The sequence below is a fragment of the Gavialis gangeticus genome, unplaced genomic scaffold (assembly GCF_001723915.1).
Source record: "Gavialis gangeticus isolate Ggan-Ray unplaced genomic scaffold, GavGan_comp1, whole genome shotgun sequence".
NCBI lineage: Eukaryota > Metazoa > Chordata > Crocodylia > Gavialidae > Gavialis > Gavialis gangeticus.
This window is the reverse complement of record NW_017729031.1, coordinates 9,862,174-9,880,598: the sequence shown is the minus strand read 5'-3', so window position 1 is coordinate 9,880,598 and position 18,425 is coordinate 9,862,174. Positions and strand designations below refer to the sequence as shown.

Here is an 18,425-nt window from a genome sequence, read left to right as displayed (position 1 = left end):
CCTGACTAGTTTATAACAGGCCACAAGATCCCCCCTCAGCCTTCTCTTTTGGAGGCCGAACAGGTCCAGGTCCCGTAGCCTCTCCTCATAGGGCCTGCCCTGCTGTCCCCTGATCATGCGAGTGGCCCTCCTCTGGACCCTCTCCATGCTGTCCACATCCCTCTTGAAGTGCGGCGCCCAGAACTGGACGCAGTACTCCAACTGCGGCCTGACCCGTGCCACATAGAGGGGGAGGATCACCTCTTTTGACCTGCTTGAAATGCATCTGTGGATGCATGACAAGGTACGGCTGGCCTCCCTAACTGCCTCCCCACACTGCCGACCCATGTTCATGAACTCCTCCTGGGCTACAGGCTCCTAGGCTGCCTTGGTCTCCAGCTGTGTCCCCCAGACTTTGACCCCTTTCTGGAAATTCTTTAAAAAGTTTCATACTCTTTTAAGTCTTATCTATGCTTCCCTTCTAAATGAACTACTCCAAGCTTATTACCAAAAGGTAAGAAAAGAAAAAAAAAAAAAAAAAATATCAATAACATCTTAAAAAGTGAATAGATATGCTTACTGCCAGCAGGAATGTGGTATTCAGTCAGTTTTACTATTCTAAATCTAGTTTTCATATTTTGTGTAGCTGATGAATTACTAATATTAGTTTGTGGGAGAACAGAGTACAAGAATACGGCAATAATTTTCAAGTTACTCCACAAGGAAAGTTTACATCCAAACTAACAAATAAATACAACAATGGGAAAAAAGTTAACAGTTTTAACGTTTAGTAGTTTTAGTTTAGTACAGCACTGGCCCACTGTGCAAGACAAAGGCAGCTGAAAGTTTTGTCTCAAAGAATTTCATATGCTTGTTCCATTTTAACATAGAATTAGTAACAGGAGGACAAAATTAACAAACACTTATATAAGTTATTAATATGGAAAACTTTATCCTTTTACAAGCCAGTCCTGTGCCCAATATTTTCCACCCTGCCCTTGGATAAGCTATTAATTCACATCATAAATATATAAAAACTGTAACTGTATTCATTAGCCTCATCCTCTTTTCTGCTTCTATTGTCTCCTCTACCAAGAATTACTAGTTCTCTTTAAACATAACTAGTCTTCCTGAAGACAAACTACTTTCTCTTCACTTGCACGAGGCAACTAAATCATTTCACTATTCATTTAGTTTGTCTTATGAATGATCTGCTCTTTTATAGCTGGGGGGTCAGAACTCAGGAAGAAAGACATGAAGGTGTCGAAGACTAATGTGAAGGGGGAAAATAATTTAGTATATTTATTTCAGAAAGGTCCCAAAAACATTGGCAATAACATAAGTCCAGAAAAATCTTACAGAACAGTCATGACATGGAAACCTTTTAGTTTTCACACCATCTGTTCTGTGGGGCAGAGAGTGCCTTCAGGCTAATCTACAGTTTTCATACAGCTACAACAATGTCAGTTTCTAAAAATAAAAAAGAAGTGGCAGAACCTTTTTGCATGTAGATAATTTTCCAGAAAGAGGTGCTTACAGCTATGCAAGTCAGTAGTTTACAAACAAATAGTATGTCATTTCAAGTATACCAATTTCTAAACTTACACAGTAAAGCTATACTGAAACTGTGCTTAAACACATAAGCCTTACATGTTCTGGCTTGTACTACAATCCAACATAGTTGGAGTGCAGAAACTTTGTTCTGAGTTCTGGATATAAAAGAAATCATTTGCCTTTCCCCTCCTCCTCCCTGCTCCAAGCCCATCTGCTCCTCTCACCCCCCGCAAAAACAAAAAAGCGTGCTCTTTTTATGAAGAGTGACTTCAGTACCACCTTTGCCAGATGGACTGTAAATGTTGCATTAGAAGAAGTGCTCCTTAAGTGACTTAAATTAGGAGAAGTTTAAATAATTGTCTATTGAGGTACCAATTCAAAACTTCATTCCATGATGAGCATTTTTTTCTTTAGACTGTATTAATTGAATATTCAGGTAATACAAGGGTTTCTGTGTTCCAAGTTACATTTTGTGAGAGGGAAAACTAATTTTCCTTGTTATATTAGTCCTTTAAGGAGCAAAGAAACTGGAAGACAGAAGCAACAGTTCTAAAGACACCCCTTTTTCCCCCCTCCCTCCACACTTCCCCAAGAGTCCAGTAGAGTTGTACTCATGTCACACACTAACTCGGCCCTGAACGTGTACAAGAAGCTTTTACCATGGTCTTGCCCGATCCTCGGGGCCCAATAATGAGCGCAGAGTTACTTTCTCCATGGAAAATGGTTCGTTTCAGCAGCTCCAGCAGATGTCTATATGACAATAAGATTAAGTTATAACTCCAAAATGGGCATTTGCGGTAACTATAAAACATTTAAAAAAAAACTAATGGAACACAAGAAGAGCCTGATGCAAACGCCAATATGCACCGTGAACAAAATAAACTTTTCTTACTTGGATTGTATTAAATTTAACACCAGGATAAGTGCATGAAAACACCTGAGCCAAAAGCTTCAGTAGTTCTTTATAAGCCTACTAAACAGCATGCCCTACATGAAAACCCAATTTTAGAGATCAAACTCAGTTAAATTCCTTCCAATGAACAGGAACTACCACACTCAGTTACAAGACACGTTGTTTTAAAAAGAAACAATAGAGTTGCCCAAGACAGTGGCTTCAGTACTGGCAGAGAATTATGGATCGTTACTAAATTTGGCAGTTATTTTGCATATCAAAAGTTAGGGCATAGCATTAAGGGTTCAAGCCATGAACAATGGTATCTGAAAGTTTAAATAATTGTCTATTGAGGTACCAATTCAAAACTTCATTCCATGATGAGCATTTTTTTCTTTAGAATGTATTAATTGAATATTCAGGTAATACAAGGGTTTGTGTATTCCAAGCTACATTTTGTGAGAGGGAAAACTAATTTTTCTTGCTATATCTAAGAAAATAAATTTGCCTGATGATTTTTCACTGGTTAGGGTGCTTCTCTCGTGAGACTGTATTCATGCTAGTTTGCTGGTTCAGATACATCATACAACTAGATACTTTCAGGCATCCCAATAAGCCTAAATGGTTATGATTTTTAAAAAACATTACAGGTTTCATTTTTACAAAAACAGAATAGTATCATTAAGTATTTATGCACAAGTCAGAAGGGATACCATTTTCTTATGGGAAGGAAGAATTATAAGGCGAGAGTAAACTGAAGGTTATTTTGGCTATTACTGTTAAGGGGCTAGAAGGAAGAAGATATGAACAAGGAACAAAAATGTAATTTACACCTGTCAGCAAAGAATGCTAAATATTATAAATATTACTGTATTTATTCAAATATAAGACAACACTGAATATAAAATAACCCCCCCCAATAATTAGATTCTATATTAGAAAATTTATAAAGTTGTTGTATGTAAGTTTCCAGGTATAGAATCTAATAATCGGAGGTTTGCCTTGAATTTGTCCCCCTTCCACTGCTACAGCAGGGAAAATTAAAATCGGGGATTGGGGTCCTCTGCCTTCTGCCCCCCACAACTTTCCCTCTGCAGCCCCCTTCCCCCTCTCCGTACTGTCAGACCCTGTTCTCCCTGAGCATATGGAAGAGAAAAGCAAATCTGAAAAAACTGACCTTGAAATTAAAAATACCTGTGGTAATCCATAGCTTTAATTAATCCAAAATTGCCTTGCACTTTTTGAAACTGCTGCAAGTTTTAGCACAGGTACTGTATAAACACTCTGTTTAAGTAGGTACAGAAGAAGTGCTGCTTAAAATAGTACAAACTACGTATGATTTCAGTCCAAAACCAAAAGACTGGTGACTTACCATTTGGTTCATTGGCCTGGGCCCCAGCAGAATCAACATTTCAAGCCCTGATGACCTCCAGCTCAACACTGTTCAGTATGTGTCTACTTCAGATACACCCCATAGAGGATTCATGTGCTAATTAACCTCCCACCCATGACTGGAACTGAGTGTTCTTGTCACGAGCCCTGAGATCCTTCCAAAAATGATACGTACATGAGGCACAGGGCAACCTGGTCCAGCCCACATCATGGAGGGTAGGTCCACACTAATCATATGCATTAGATTGAAAGAGGGGGTGACAGAGCAGTTCTGGGTGAACTGTTTGGGACCCCAGTTGGTGGTGTTTACCAGGTATTTAAGGCTGGTGAAGAAACGGGAATCATTTGAAATGGAAAAGAAAGGCACATCTCAGCTATGAGAGTGAAGAAGAAATCAACATGTATTCACTGTAATGACTCACCATGACTCTAAAGAGCGCTGAGAAGCACTGTGCAAGATGGGCATTATCGTGTACGTTATTGAGATAGGCTGCCCTAACTTATCCTTGCAGTTCGTTTTCATCAGCAGATTGCTTCTTGTGGGTTCAGATCAAGTGTGACAGCTGAATGGAAGCCTGGCTGCTGCCCTGCAGCCTTGGTCAACAACCCGAGAGGCAGGAGCAAAGAGCGGTGAGATGGCAGCATGAATGCTGGTGAGCTGAGAGCAGAGAAGCAAAGATCAGAGAAGGAGACAGGAGACCAGGTAGAGTGAAGCCATGAATATGGAGATTCAGATGGAGAGCTGGAATCTGATTGGCAGCTGGTGCAGCAATGCGTGAAGATGAAATCGAAAGCAGCTGCAACTGCGCAGGGATGAGCAAGCCAAAAGAAGAGCGACAAGAAGAAGACAGTCATCAACCAGACCAGGGAAAGCAGCAGCAGGAACCAAAGAGCTGTAGAAGAATGGAAAGGAGGAGCCAGACAATGAAATGCGAAAGAGGGAGGTGAGTGGATCTCAGATGATGGGGATAAGGAGCCCAGAGAGACTTTGAGGTACAGGGTACATGTGACAATGACTAACGAGAAGGCACAGGGCAGATGGACCATGGAGAGGTATGACTTTTTTGATCGGATTTTGATTGAAATTTTGAAAGTGAACCCTGAATACTTCTAATGCATGATGGCCGAACCAAATGGGAGGTCATGGGGTTTCACCTTCTGGCACAGAGGGGCCTATAAGCAGTTCTGGAGAAACTACAAGGAAATGGAGAAAGAAGAACTGCAAGGACTGATTTTTGTCACTGCACAGAAGTCAAGGGAGAGATTGATCATTGTCAAACTGTATTTGGACATCCTTGAGGAAATGGATGTGGAGAGATGGTTGAAGCGGAGAGACCAGAGTAATGTTTGTGGAAAAAGTGAGACACAAATATAATGTGTGGTCTGGGGCATTTTGGGTGTGAGTGATTTTAAGTGAGGAGGAGGGGAGCCTGGGAGAGGTGAGGCACCTGCCGTCAGTTATTCATGTAGGAGGGCACCAGGGCTACATCATATACCACAGGCAGCCCCGTCAATGTAGCAAACAAATGAGGGCAGGAAGGACATACGGCAGCCTATTGTGTCTTAACCATTTGCTACTGGTGTGGTGGGTGAGGGCACAAATCCCATGCATGCTGAAAAGTGGGATGTCAAAAGGAAAGGCAGATGCAAAACAGATGCCCAGATTCTTTATCTAACAGAGCACGACCTAAAAGGTGGGATGACTCTGATCAGATAAGCGAGAAGGAAAAAGAGGTGGGGGAGGCCAGGATGGATTCAGAAGGAAATATTGGTGGGAAATATTCACTGGCGGTGAAAAGGGGTGGAATGAGTGTTGTGGTAGCAGCACAACAACTAGAAGAGGAGAGGGAAGAGGGACATGAAAGCATGAACATGGAAATAGAAGTAGAGATAAGAAATCCCAGAGATTGACCAAGAAGAAATTGCCGTTTTAGAGAAAGGGAAAGGGGCGGAGCCACAGGTAGGAAAAAGGAAGAAACAAAGGTTGTCATGGAAAAGGGGAGAAAGGAGAAGCAACACTGGGGGAATGGTGCTTCTTAAATGAAGATGGAAGGGTATGCTGAGCCAGAAGGAAGTAGTGTTTGGCGGGCGGTGGAGGGTGGGACAGCAGCTGCCTCTCTCAATATAGAAGCCCTGGAAAACTAGTAAGAGCGAGGGGGATGAAGAAGGGGGGAGGGACAGAGTCACTTAGCAGTGACGTGGATGACCTGTAAAATGAGAGAGATGAGGACCAGTAGCTTCCACCTTTTCTTTATCATGGTGTTGTGTGTTGCAACTTTATATGTGAGAAGATTATTGACACGGAAGAGGTGGGATTGAATGGCAGCAACTTCAAGGTCTATTGATGTGGATGTAATGTGGGGTAGTGAGCATAAATATCTGGAGAAGAGATGGGGTTTGGGGCAGTCATGATAGATGGGGACAAATGTGAACAAAGCAGCAGGGGTGGCAGTGCTATTTAAAAACCCAGGGGTTAAAGTCAAGCAAGTGCAAGTGTTAGTAGAAGGAAGACTGCAGAAGGATGTTGTTGTAGACAAAAGAGATGGAGGCAGAGCTGTTTAACATATATACATCCGGGGAAAAGGGAGGGAAGGGTGGCTTTATTCTGGAAGTTGAAAATGGACACTGTGTGGGGGGACACACAGAGTCATAGTAGGCAACTTCAACTGTATAATTGAGAAAGGAGACTGGGGGGGAGAATTAGACAGTTCCTTGAAGATGTTAAAGAAAATTATCAAGGAAGAAGGTTACAAGGATAAGTGGGCAGGAGAGAAAATACATACAAGAGTAGAGCCAGGAGGAAGGAAAACTTCAAGGATTTATTTTGTTTTAGTCTTGGAAGTAATGGCAGTGCACAATAAAAGAGATACAAGATATCAGTTTTAGTAACCATCAATTGCTATGGGTGTAGATGGGAAATGGGAAAGCAAAAGGCCCTCTGGAAATTGAACGTTAAGCTGCTTCACAACAAAAAATTGTGTATGAAGTTTACGGAGGAGTACAAGGAATGGAGAACCTTTAAGAATTGCTATAAAAGCAGGTGGGAATGGTGGTGTATGTTTGAGAGAAGAACAAGTAGGGGAGGGAAAGTGAAATGCTCACTGTATGTGCATGGCACTAATGTGATGGTGCAAGATAGTCTCATTAGAATCCTGAAACATATGGAAGACTATGGCAAAGCTTCAGGGGCAAAAGTAAACAAGACTGAGGGCAAGGTGTTAAGGATCAGAATTTGGGAGATTAGGGAAATTTTGCATGAGGGTAGTTAAGAATCGGATAAAAATCTGAGGGGTAGTTCCTGATATAGAAGGGAAAGGCACAAAAGCATGAGAAGAGATAGGGTCACAGGTTAGGAAAATTTTACTGTTTTGGAACACAAGAGGTTTGTCATATGCAGGAAAAGTGAAGCTGGTGAAAGAGGTGTTGCTACCTATTGTGCTGTTCGTGGGAGTAGTATATCCTTCATCAAGGATTCAAAGCAGGACAATCCAGAGACTGATTTGTATGTTCTTCTGGGGTTCTAAAACAGCATGGATTGTCAGGAAGGAATGATACAGGGGACAAGAGTGTGGAAGGTAACAAGTTCCAAACTGAGACGTTTATCTATGCACACTGTTAGAATGGTAAGGAGGGAAGCATCAGAAGGAAGTGGGAAAGTGGGAAATTTCTGCAGATTTGGGGTGGGGAAATAGCTATGGAGGATGGACCTATAATGAGACAGAGTGGAAGGGGCAGTGGGCTTGGACACTGCCAATATATTATGGGAAAACAGAAAATGTTATTAAATTACAAGGTTTGGAAGAGCTAGATACAAGGTTTGAAATAAAAGGAAAGGATTTTGAAGGAAATCAGAGGGAAAGAAAGTAACTGAGGTGGGTGATTTGTCAGAGCAACAAGCAAGGTGATTGTGGAAAGGGGTAGCGGGGGAAGATCTAAAAGTCCACTCATCCTTGAAACCTTCTTCCTTGAATTGTAGAAAGTTAGCAATAGCCCAGATTAATAAAGTGGAATGACTATACTTGGGATGTAAAAGTGGAATTAGAAGTTTAACCATTAAAGTGGATTTTTAATTTATTTTAATTTTGTTTTTTTATGGTTTAAATCATACCTGAAAAATCTCAGTCCTAACTGCACCTTCAAAAACTCAGGATGCAAGTCTCACACTCTGACAGAATAGGCCTTTTACATACTGAATTAAATTTAAAGGAATTTCAAAGTATTTTTAAAATCACTACTTAAATACAAAAAACAATCAAAAAGCATAAGGCCAAGGTACATGTAAAGAAGAGTTTTCTACATAACACAAACTCATGTCAAAATAGCAAAGCATTGTCTCTGAAACTGTATACTTACTTGTATTGAGGTTCGACCCCAAATAGCTTTCCATTAGGGTGCTGGTGACAAAATCGTTCACGTAAAATTCTTTGCACCTGTCAAGATAAAATATTAACACAAAATGCTTAAATAGGCCATAACACTGACCCACGTACTAGCAACTGTATTCAATTTTGTTGGATTAGTTGAAGATGTGTTGATCTGGGGCAACTGTACTCTAAACAAGATAAACCCATTCAAATTCAAATGTATATTTAATCATCACTAATTGGAATCTAACAGTATAAATCAAGTTCTCAAGTAGAGAGATTATTTGGTCACACAATCAAGTACAGGTGCAGAGCACAGCTGTGTTATTCCAAGACAGTGGTGGCAGTACGTCTGTCTTGTCTCCATCATTCTGTTTCATCTCTACACCCCAGAGGACACAGCGTAGTACTTGTTGATACATATTACTTTCACTAGTAGCTCACCTATTGTAGATCCTGTCTGCATACTAGTTTCTAACTTGGGATTATTATGCATCAGTTTCTTTATCCCTGTGAGACTTGTGGTTAAATTTTTCTAGCAAATCTAAATAGATTTTTTTTCAAGTGCTTCTTGATCCATTGTTTTGCCAATATGCTGAAAATTCCAGTCTATGAAAGATTTTCCTTTACAGAAAGGAGTCAAGCTCTTCTAGAGACCAGTATTTCTCAAACTGTGGTCTGGACAACTGGTAGTTCATGAATCACCCTTACGATTCCTCATTTAAAAGTTTGATATGGCAATCCACAAAAAGCTAAGTGTGGACACTGGTACCAAAGATTTGGGGGAGGGAAAAAATAATACTCTTCCAAGTTTTTTTTAATTCTATTTAATTACAATTCAACCAATTTTCTCAGCTACCTAAAACTTCGTGATTGTATTTTCAGATTACTCCAGTCTTCTTATGTGAAGTTCACTACTCTTCAACTTGGCAGTATAACAGTCAGGTCATGCAAGACCATCCATTTGTTAGCTTTTCATCCCCTTATTTCAAAACTTTTTTGATGAATACCACCTAATATTGGTAACCTGTTGCTTTTCCAACTACTGGCTCCAACACCCTCCTGAGGACACTCATGAACAAGTGCCAATTAAGACAGATGGGTATTTCTCTTCAGTATCTTTTTGGATGGCAAGTGATTCAGAGAAGTTATGTTGTTCATCTTCATTTTGACTCTGGCAACATCTGATACAGAAGTCATGAAGTAATGGCATACCAAACTGCTAGTATGTTTATACGAAGAAGTTTTTCTTCTAACTTTTAGTTTCTTTTAAACTAATTTAGCACACTTATTTTCAAACCAATTGTTGACTCTGCTGTAGGTAAATTCCCAACCCCGTCTCACAAACTAAAGAATGCTAGCATCCTGAAATGGATATGCCCTCGAGTATAAAGGAACTAGCAGAGGTAATTCTGGAGCCATGGTTATCCTCTTCAAGGACTTGGGGAAATCAGGTGAGATCCTGTATGTTTGGAAAAGGAAGAAATGAGAATTTGGAGAATTACAGTTAGCCTGACTTCAACACCAATAAGACTGTGAAGCAGGTCCTCAAGGAATCTGCTGTGATGCACCTAAAGGAGAACAAAGTAATCAGGAACAGCTATTATGGATTCACCAAGAGCAAGTCATGCCTAACCTGATTTCTGTCTATATGGGGAGAAACTAGGTAGAGAATTGGATGCAATATCCTTGACTTAACAAGGCTTCTAACTAGAGATGCACCAATACATCAGTCCAAGAGATCTTGGAGTCGTTATTGACTCCAGGATGAACATGGGCCGACAATGCGAGGTCATGGTTGGCAGGGCTAACCGGACCTTGTCATGCATCCACAGGTGCATCTCGAGTAGAGCCAAGGAGGTGATCCTCCCCCTCTACGCGACGCTGGTCAGGCCACAGCTGGAGTATTGTGTCCAGTTCTGTGCGCCCCATTTCAAGAGGGATGTGGACAATATGGAGAGGGTCCAGAGGAGGGCCACCCGCATGATCCGGGGACAACAGGGCAGACCCTACAGTGAGAGACTGCGGGACCTGAACCTATTCAGCCTCCACAAGAGAAGGCTGAGGGGGGACCTGGTGACCGTCTATAGACTCACTAGGGGGGACCAGAAGGGTTTGGGGGAGACGCTGTTTCCCCTAGCGCCCGCTGGCATAACAAGGAGTAATGGGCACAAGCTGATGGAGAGGAGGTATAGATTGGACATCCGCAAAAACTACTTCACAGTTAGGGCGGCTAGGAGCTGGAACCAACTTCCAAGGGAAGTGGTGCTGGCCCCTACCCTGGCGGTCTTTAAGAAGAGGCTGGATGCCTACCTGGCTGGACTCATTTGAGTCCCGTTTCTCTTTTTGGGGTTTTTTGTTGTTCTCCCGCCCTGGTGGGGGGGTCGGGCTAGAAGATCTACTAGGTCCCTTCCGACCCTTAATCTATGAATCTATATCATATTAACAACAATAAAATGGAAATTAACAGTATCAGCAATCATCTATTTTTGGCTGATAATTTCACTGATAAATGCTGCATGCAAGTGTGCAGCCACAACATGCACACAGCCAGGAATGCAGCCAGGCAGCATCTAGAGCAGCATCTGGCCGGTAAGTCTGAGGGGGGAAGTGGGGGATGGTGAGGGATGCTGCTCTCCAAGCTGCAGGGCTGCATATCGGCAATCAGATCGGTATCGGCCGATATGGCTCGTTAATAAATCGGCCATCGGTATTGGCCTGAAAATCTTTATTAGTGCATCCCTACTTCTAACACTGTCTTCCATGACAGTCTCATTAACAAGCTAAGAAAATACAGACTAAGAAAAAATACTATAAGGTGGATACATAACTGGTTGGATCATCATACTCCACAAGAAGTCCTTACTAGCTTAATGCCAAGGTGAGAGGAAGTATCAAGTAGGGTTCTGCAGGGATATGTCCTGGGTCTGGTACTGTTCAACATCTTCACTAATTATTTTGACTGTGGGATGGAGTGCATACTTACCAAATATGCAGGTGACACCAAGTTGTCTGGAGCAGTACATACTTTGGAAGGTAGGGCTATGACTCAGAACAGTCTGAATAAACTGGAGAAATGATCCACAATAAATCAAATGAAAATCAAGAAAGATAAGTGCAAGACTTGGGTCAGAATAATTCCACACAGTACAGACTGGAGAATGACTACCTAGGTTACAGGACTGGAGAGAAGGAACTGGGACTTACTATAGACCCTAAACTGAATACGAGTCAATGTGCTCTTATTGCAAAAAAACACAAAAGCATATTGGGTTTTATTGGCAAGGGTGTCACTTGAAAAACCAAGAGAAGATATTCTTCTCCTGTACTAAGCACTGGTGAGGTTTTACTTAAACTACTGTGTCCAGTTTTGGACCACGCACTTCAAGAAACTTGTGGATAGATTGGAAAGGGTCCAGCAAAAAGCAGTAAAAATTATTAGAGGTCTGGGAAACATGACTTATGAGGGAAGTCTAAGAGAACTAGGTTTGTTTAGTCTGGAAAAGAGAAAATTGATAACAGCATTCAAATACATGATTATAAAGGTAATTATAGGGTCATTATAAAGAAAAGATTGAGATACCCAGGGAAGAAAGGCTATGGGGTACAGAACTAGGAGCCACAGTCCCAAACTGAAACAGGATAAGTTTAGGTTGGTGACTAAGAAGAATTTTCTGACTAAGAGCATGGTCAAGTGTTATAACAGGCTACCTAGAGAGTTTCCAAGGGTGGAGATTGCACACGAGTAGATCACAGGCAGTTGGCTGAGAAAGGATTATCCCTGACCAAGTTGCCTCAAGCGGGGGCCTGGACTAGATGATCTCATGATAACTGATGACCTTTCAGCCCTACTTTCCTATGATTTTATTTCTTACCATTTAATCAACTGGGCTTTTTTTGCCTTCCAGACTCCTCATTTTAGCACAATGCATACCTTCTGTGATTCAATTAAGGTATGCTTGACTACTAGTATTGCTCAAAGTTGAATCACTCTATTAGATGAAGATGATAACTGCTTTCCCGATTAATAAACAGAAGGTATTTTTTTTAAAGCCACACACATCAGTGCTTATCTGTCACAATGACAAAAGTTAATGTGGACAAGTCAGTTGTCCAAGTATGAACTAACAGCAGCTATGATTATAACAACTGGGAACATTCTGTCCTGCCATAACCTACACGTTAGAGAAGTACAAAAAATATCCTATTCTGATGTGTACATTTTCAGATATACTGTAGCAATGGGACATGCAGTTATAATTTTGCATTTCTATACATGATAGTCACAGGGGGTCAAGATTGGCCAATATGATTTATGGGATCTTCATTTTAAAAATGCAATAATGAATAATCTGAATGGAGAACTGTGGAGAGAGTTGCAGAAATACGCTGGGCCATGCACATAAAGCTGAAATTATATAAACAAGCTTGAGCTATAATAAAGAAGGGCTTAAAACATCTGTGCCCAGTAACTGAAAAACCAATAAAACTACAAATCCACCAGATGAAGTAAGGAAAGGCAGAAGGAGCATGACAGTGTTCTTGGACTCTTAAGAGCACAAGTTTTCAGATTTGGAAAGATTTCTTCTCGAACTGGCTTTTAGGCTACCTATGTGTAACTGAAAAACTACAGAGAAGGGAGGGAGGACAAGAAAGACATCCAATATCCTCAACTATTTGTTCTTCTTTTCTTTCTTTCTTTTTTTTTTGGGGGGGGGGAGGGGGGGGACTAGGGTGTGGAGCAGATGGAGCACTTGTCAATTATCTTGGTTGGCCAAATCAAATTCAGGTCTCAAAAACCAGGGTAGGGGAAACAACAGTACCTAGATGACCACCAGTTCAGCACTGCTCAGTATGTGCTGATACACCCCACAAAGGAGCCATGTGCTAACTTAGCGCCTGACCTATGTTTGGAACCAGGTGTTCTTGTCATGACCCCTGGGATCCTCCAAAGATTTATATGCACGAGGCACAGGGCAGCCTGGTTGATCCTCTGGACCATGGTACACACGAGAGGTCTAGTCAGATGCCCAGTGAATCAGTTTGTAGGTGACAAGCCCAATTTGAGGGTGACATAGCTAGTTACATGTTTCACAAATCCATTTACTGTCTGAGTTGGAGTCCGAGTTTACAGCATGCTGCGTTCTTTCACGCTTTGCTTCCATCCTGGATCAAAGCTGCTTCATGCTAGCTGTATCCAGTACCAGATGTTTTCTCCAGATCAGACTGAATTCTGTGCGCTCCTCCCAGCTTTCTACGCTGATACTGAACAACTTCACATCACGGTACTGCCATAGACAGCAACCCCGCTTTCTAGAGCGGTCTCAAATCTTACTATCAATGTTCTTGTGGATACAATCTCCTCCCATTTTTCTGGCATGGCTGATCCATCACAACCAGTTCTTTCACTTGGTTTCTCACTCTAAACCTTGCGATGTCGAACAAACCTCCATCTAGTCTGGTTCAAAGATAAATGCCATCACTGCTGTCCTTGAATGCATGAAGCCTACCTTAAATCAACAATAAGGAAGCCTCTGGCATGTCTTTTAAGATACCTCCTTTCAGAGGGCTTAGTCATACATAGAATTCTTCAATGTAGTTGGTGTTAAATTTGAATATTCAAATTTGAGAAGTTCTTAAGTAACAGACTTACTTGGCAAGCTACCTGTAGCCTTTTCTTTACCACATACTTACACTTGCAAGAGTGAAACTAAAGAAAGCAGTTGTGTTGCCTTTCAACTAACAGAATCTTGCCTGAATTCTTAATACATGTTCTCTGCACCCGAGTTCTAGACCACTATCCCCATCATGTTTTTAATCCCCTACTCAGTAAGCAAAGTCAAAATAGTCTTTGTCTAGCCTTTCTGAATCTGTTTCTAGCCCCTTGGTTTCCCCAAGTCCTGCTGAACTCCTGCTTTCAGACCAATAAAAAAATAATAATAATAAAAACAGGAAACTGGGTGGTAGGGGTTGAGCAGAAAAAACAGCAAAGTACTGCCAAGGCACAGGCTCAGGAAGAACACAGCCAGAAGGACATGAGGCAGTTGGCTACCCTAAGAGAGGGGAAGAGAACATTAACAATGCCTTTCTATCCCTATTCTTTCCTCCATAAAGAATAAGTCTGCTGGCTGTAGAAGCTATCCTTACATTTCTCCAGGGTCTTATTTACTAGGCAGATCAGCTCGCACTTGCTACAAGTAAAACTTCGCACTTGAAGGCAAAGGCATCTGGTAGCCTTTCCACAGAAAAGAAACTTTCTACTCATAGTTTGTCGCATCCATCTCCCATAACAGTAAGTCAGAGGTCAGTTTGATTTAGACAGATAACACAGTTTCCTGGATATTGAGACCAAGATGCAACGATTTACCCCAGAGGAGTGAATGCAGTAGCAAAAAATGTTATTAAGAAGTGGTGTAATTTGAACACCCATTATGAACACCCATTGCAAACTATTTGTGTGTAATATTATGAAATACTCAAATCAAATTATATAAGTACTCAAACTATACCAAGTCTTAATACATTTTTACGTATAAAACATATGGTTTAAATGCAAACGCCAGTAAATGACAAGAGCTGCTGTATGTTATATTCTATGCTTTTCCCCATCATGCTGTTTACATGGGAAGTTAAACTTTATCCAGAGAACCACCTTTTCTTTAAGAGATTCTTAAAGAAGCTTAGTTTTTTTAACAGATTGTTCTACGAGGCTGATTACCTTCCTGTTCTGAATGTGCATGAATTGCCACGGCAGTTTTACACAAGTCAAAAGCTGAGTCAGTGACTTTATGCTAAAATACTTGTATTATTAGCTAATGCAAATGTAGAAAAACCCAAAAGTATGTTTATAGTTCATAAACATGGAAAGGAAGAGATAAATCTGGAATACTGAATTAGCCAGGCATGCATTTTAGGGGTCCACCAATAAAAAAATTTTTGGCCAATAACAATGCTGATTATTAACCAGCCATGTTAGCCAATACCAATCCAACAGTTGATATGCAGCCCAGCAGCTGGGAGAGCAGCATCTGGCTAGTATGTCTGTGGTGGGGTGCAGATTGAAATCTTGTGAGGGAGGGAATGGGGCTGGGGCAGAGTGGGGGACAGAGCTGTGGACAGATTGTCCAGGGGGGCACAGAGGGTTGGGGAGGAGTGTGGGTCCCTGGCACTGCACACACCCCTAGGGGAGTCATGGGGGGCATGTGCCCCCTGGATTTCTGTGCAAGGCGAGGGCAGGCTACCTCCTGCAGACTCACGGCCAGGGGCTGTGCTAGACTCTTCCTGGCAGGGAGGCTGCGTTTGGGGCGGGCAGGGGCAGGTGGCGGCACTGGAAGGGGGCTATGGGGTGGGCAACAACCACCCCAAAATTGACCATAATGCCCCTGTAACCTCCTCCCAGCACCACCGCTGCCTTCCACCCCATCCCCACTCACCCCTCTGCCAGGAAAAGGCCGGCACAGCCCCTGCCCCTAAAGCAGGCAGACCACCCTTGCCCCATGAACAAATCTGGGGGGCACATACACCCCATACCTTCCCCTAGGGGTGCTCGCAGTGGTGGGCACCACCCACAGTTCCATCCTGCGCCCTGCCATGGCTAGGCAGCACCTGCCCCTGCCCTCACCATGGGGGCCTCGATTTGCTCCCCCCACAGCCCTTCCCCCACCAGACTTACCGACTGGACACTGCTCTCCAATCTGCTGGCCTGCACTCCTGGCTGCATGTGTGCTGCAGCTGCACGCACGCATGCACCATTTATCAGTGACATTAATCGCCTACAACGACCAAAAAAATGTTCAATTGCCGATAATGTCAATTTTCCTTTTATCGGTACTGATCTGATATGGACTGATATATTGGTTCACCTCTAATGCATTTAGTTGTTATTTTTAAATACATAAATAGGAAGATTGAAAGTACAAATCAGAGACAATTGTAGTTTCTAATAAGCTTTGGAAAGTATGGAGAATAAACAGGAGGAACTCGCCCTCCTGCTAGCTGGCAAAAACCCAGACCTGGTTGGGCTTACAGAAGCCTGGTGGGATTCTACCCACGACTGGGCAGTAGACATTGAGGGCTATAGGTTGTATAGACAAGATAGAGTAGGGAGAAAAGGGGTGGGGGTACAGTTCTATGTTAAAGAGCAGTACATGTCCTCGATGATCAGGATGGGTTCAGAAGAGAGACAAACTGAGGCACTCTGGGTAAGAATGCAAGGGGGTCATGCCGAAAAGGACTTGATTGTGGGCGTCTACTACAGACTGCCTTACCAGGGGGACAAACTGGACCTACCTGGAATTTTCAGGTCAGCTCACAGAGGCTGTAAGGACAAGGGATGTAGTTGTCACGGGTGACCTAAACTACCCAGCTGTTTGCTGAAAGGATCAGTCATCCAGGTCTGAACGTTCACATAGGTTTTTAGCCTGCATACAGGACCTCCACCTAACCCAGGAGGTACACAACCCCAACAAAGAAAATGCCTTCCTGGATTTGGTCCTTGCCACAGGCGATGACCTGGTGAGGGATCTGCAGGTGCTCGACTATCTAGGCAATAGTGATCATTGTCTGCTGGAATTTACTATTCAGCGCAGGGTGGTGAAAGCAAGCAGTAAGGCAAAAGTCCTTGACTTCAGGAGGGCTGACTTTAAATGAGCTAAGGAGATTAGTAAGAGAGACACTGAGGACTTGGAGCTTCAATGAGATGGGAGCCTAGGATGGGTGGTTGTTCCTTAAGGAGATGATCCTCTGAGCTCAGAGGGAGTCAGTCCCAAAATGAACCAAAGGGGGCAAGGGTGCTAAAAAGTCCCCTTGGCTCAGTAAAGGCATCCAGGAAGGCCTGAGGTCAAAAAAGGTGGCATACAATCAGTAGAAGCAAGTGGCAATCACCAAGGAGAATTACACCTTGTGATTGCAGGGAAGTGGTTAGGAAGGTCAAGGCAGAGATGGAACTAGGACTGGCAACCAGAATTAAGGATAACACAAAGTCCTTTTTCAAATACATAGGAAGAAGGCACCAGGTAACATGGGGATCCTACAGGATAGGCTTGGCAATCTGGTAATTGCAGCAAAGGAAAAAGCTAACCTTTTCAACGAGTTGCCTTCATATTTCTGAGCAACCCCCCACTAGGATTACGGACAGGCTCAGGGGATACAGCGCCATGCCCAGGGTCAGGGATGATCTAATTAGGGAACTCTTGGAGGGGCTGGACACATATACAATCAGCAGGTCCGGATGCTCTTCATGCAAGGGTACTGAGGGAATTGGCAGAGGTCACAGCAGGGTCCCTGGCACAGCTGTATGAACGCTCGTGGTACTTTGGCCAGGTTCCAGAGGACTGGAAAAGGGTCAATGTGGTCCTCATTTACAAGAAAGGGAGAAAGAAGGACCCAGGTAACTATAGGTCAGTTAGTCTCACCTTGGGAAGACCCAATATGGGTTCACTGCGGGCAGATCCTGCCTGACTAACCTTGTTTCCTTTTATGACCAGGTCAAAGTCCTTGGATGTGGGCATTGAGGTGGATGTCGTCTACTTGGACTTCAAGAAGGCCTTTGACACTGTTTATCACCCCATTCTCATAACAAAAAAACTAGGCGACTGTGGCATTGATGCCTACACAGTCAGATGGGTGGCAAATTGGCTCAATGCTTGCACCCATAGAGTGGTGGTAGACGGGTCATTTTCAGCCTGGAGGGATGTGGGCAGTGGAGTTCCCCAGGGCTCAGTCTTTGGGCCCGTGCTGTTCAACATCTTTATCAGCGACTTGGAGGTAGGCGTGGAAAGCACACTGTCCAAATTCGCTGATGACACAAAGATGTGGGGAGAAGTGGGCACACCGGAGGGAAGGGACAGAATCCAACTAGATCTAGACAGGTTACAGAGGTGGGTGGATGAGAATAGGATGGAATTCAGTGCAGACAAGTACAAGGTGCTGTATCTAGGGAGAAGGAACCTACAACACACCTATAGGCTGGGAAACACCCTTCTCAACAACACAATGGCTGAAAGGGATCTTGGAGTTATTGCTGACTCATCTCCCAGGATGGACATGAGCCACCAATGCAAGGAAGCGGTCAGTAAGGCTAACCACACCTTGTCATGTATCTACAGATGCATCACTAGCAGGTCCAGGGAGGTGATCCTTCTCCTCTATGCAATGCTGGTCAGACCGCAGTTGGACTACTGTGTCCAGTTCTGGGCACTGCACTTCAAGAGGGATGTGGCTAATGTTGAGAGGGTCCAGAGGAG

At 43.0% G+C, this 18,425-nt stretch overlaps 1 protein-coding gene across 1 annotated transcript in view; it reads right to left on the bottom strand.

Moving 5' to 3' along the window:
• The window catches only part of ORC4 (origin recognition complex subunit 4), a 58,465-nt gene that overhangs the window by 33,207 nt on the left and 6,833 nt on the right, over nucleotides 1-18,425 (bottom strand). Inside the window, exons 2-3 of the mRNA XM_019522448.1 lie at nucleotides 8,171-8,247; nucleotides 2,193-2,283 (exon numbers count right to left, since the gene is read on the bottom strand). Of these exons, the coding sequence (XP_019377993.1) occupies nucleotides 2,193-2,283; nucleotides 8,171-8,247 (168 nt within the window). The remainder of the gene's footprint in view (nucleotides 1-2,192; nucleotides 2,284-8,170; nucleotides 8,248-18,425) is intronic.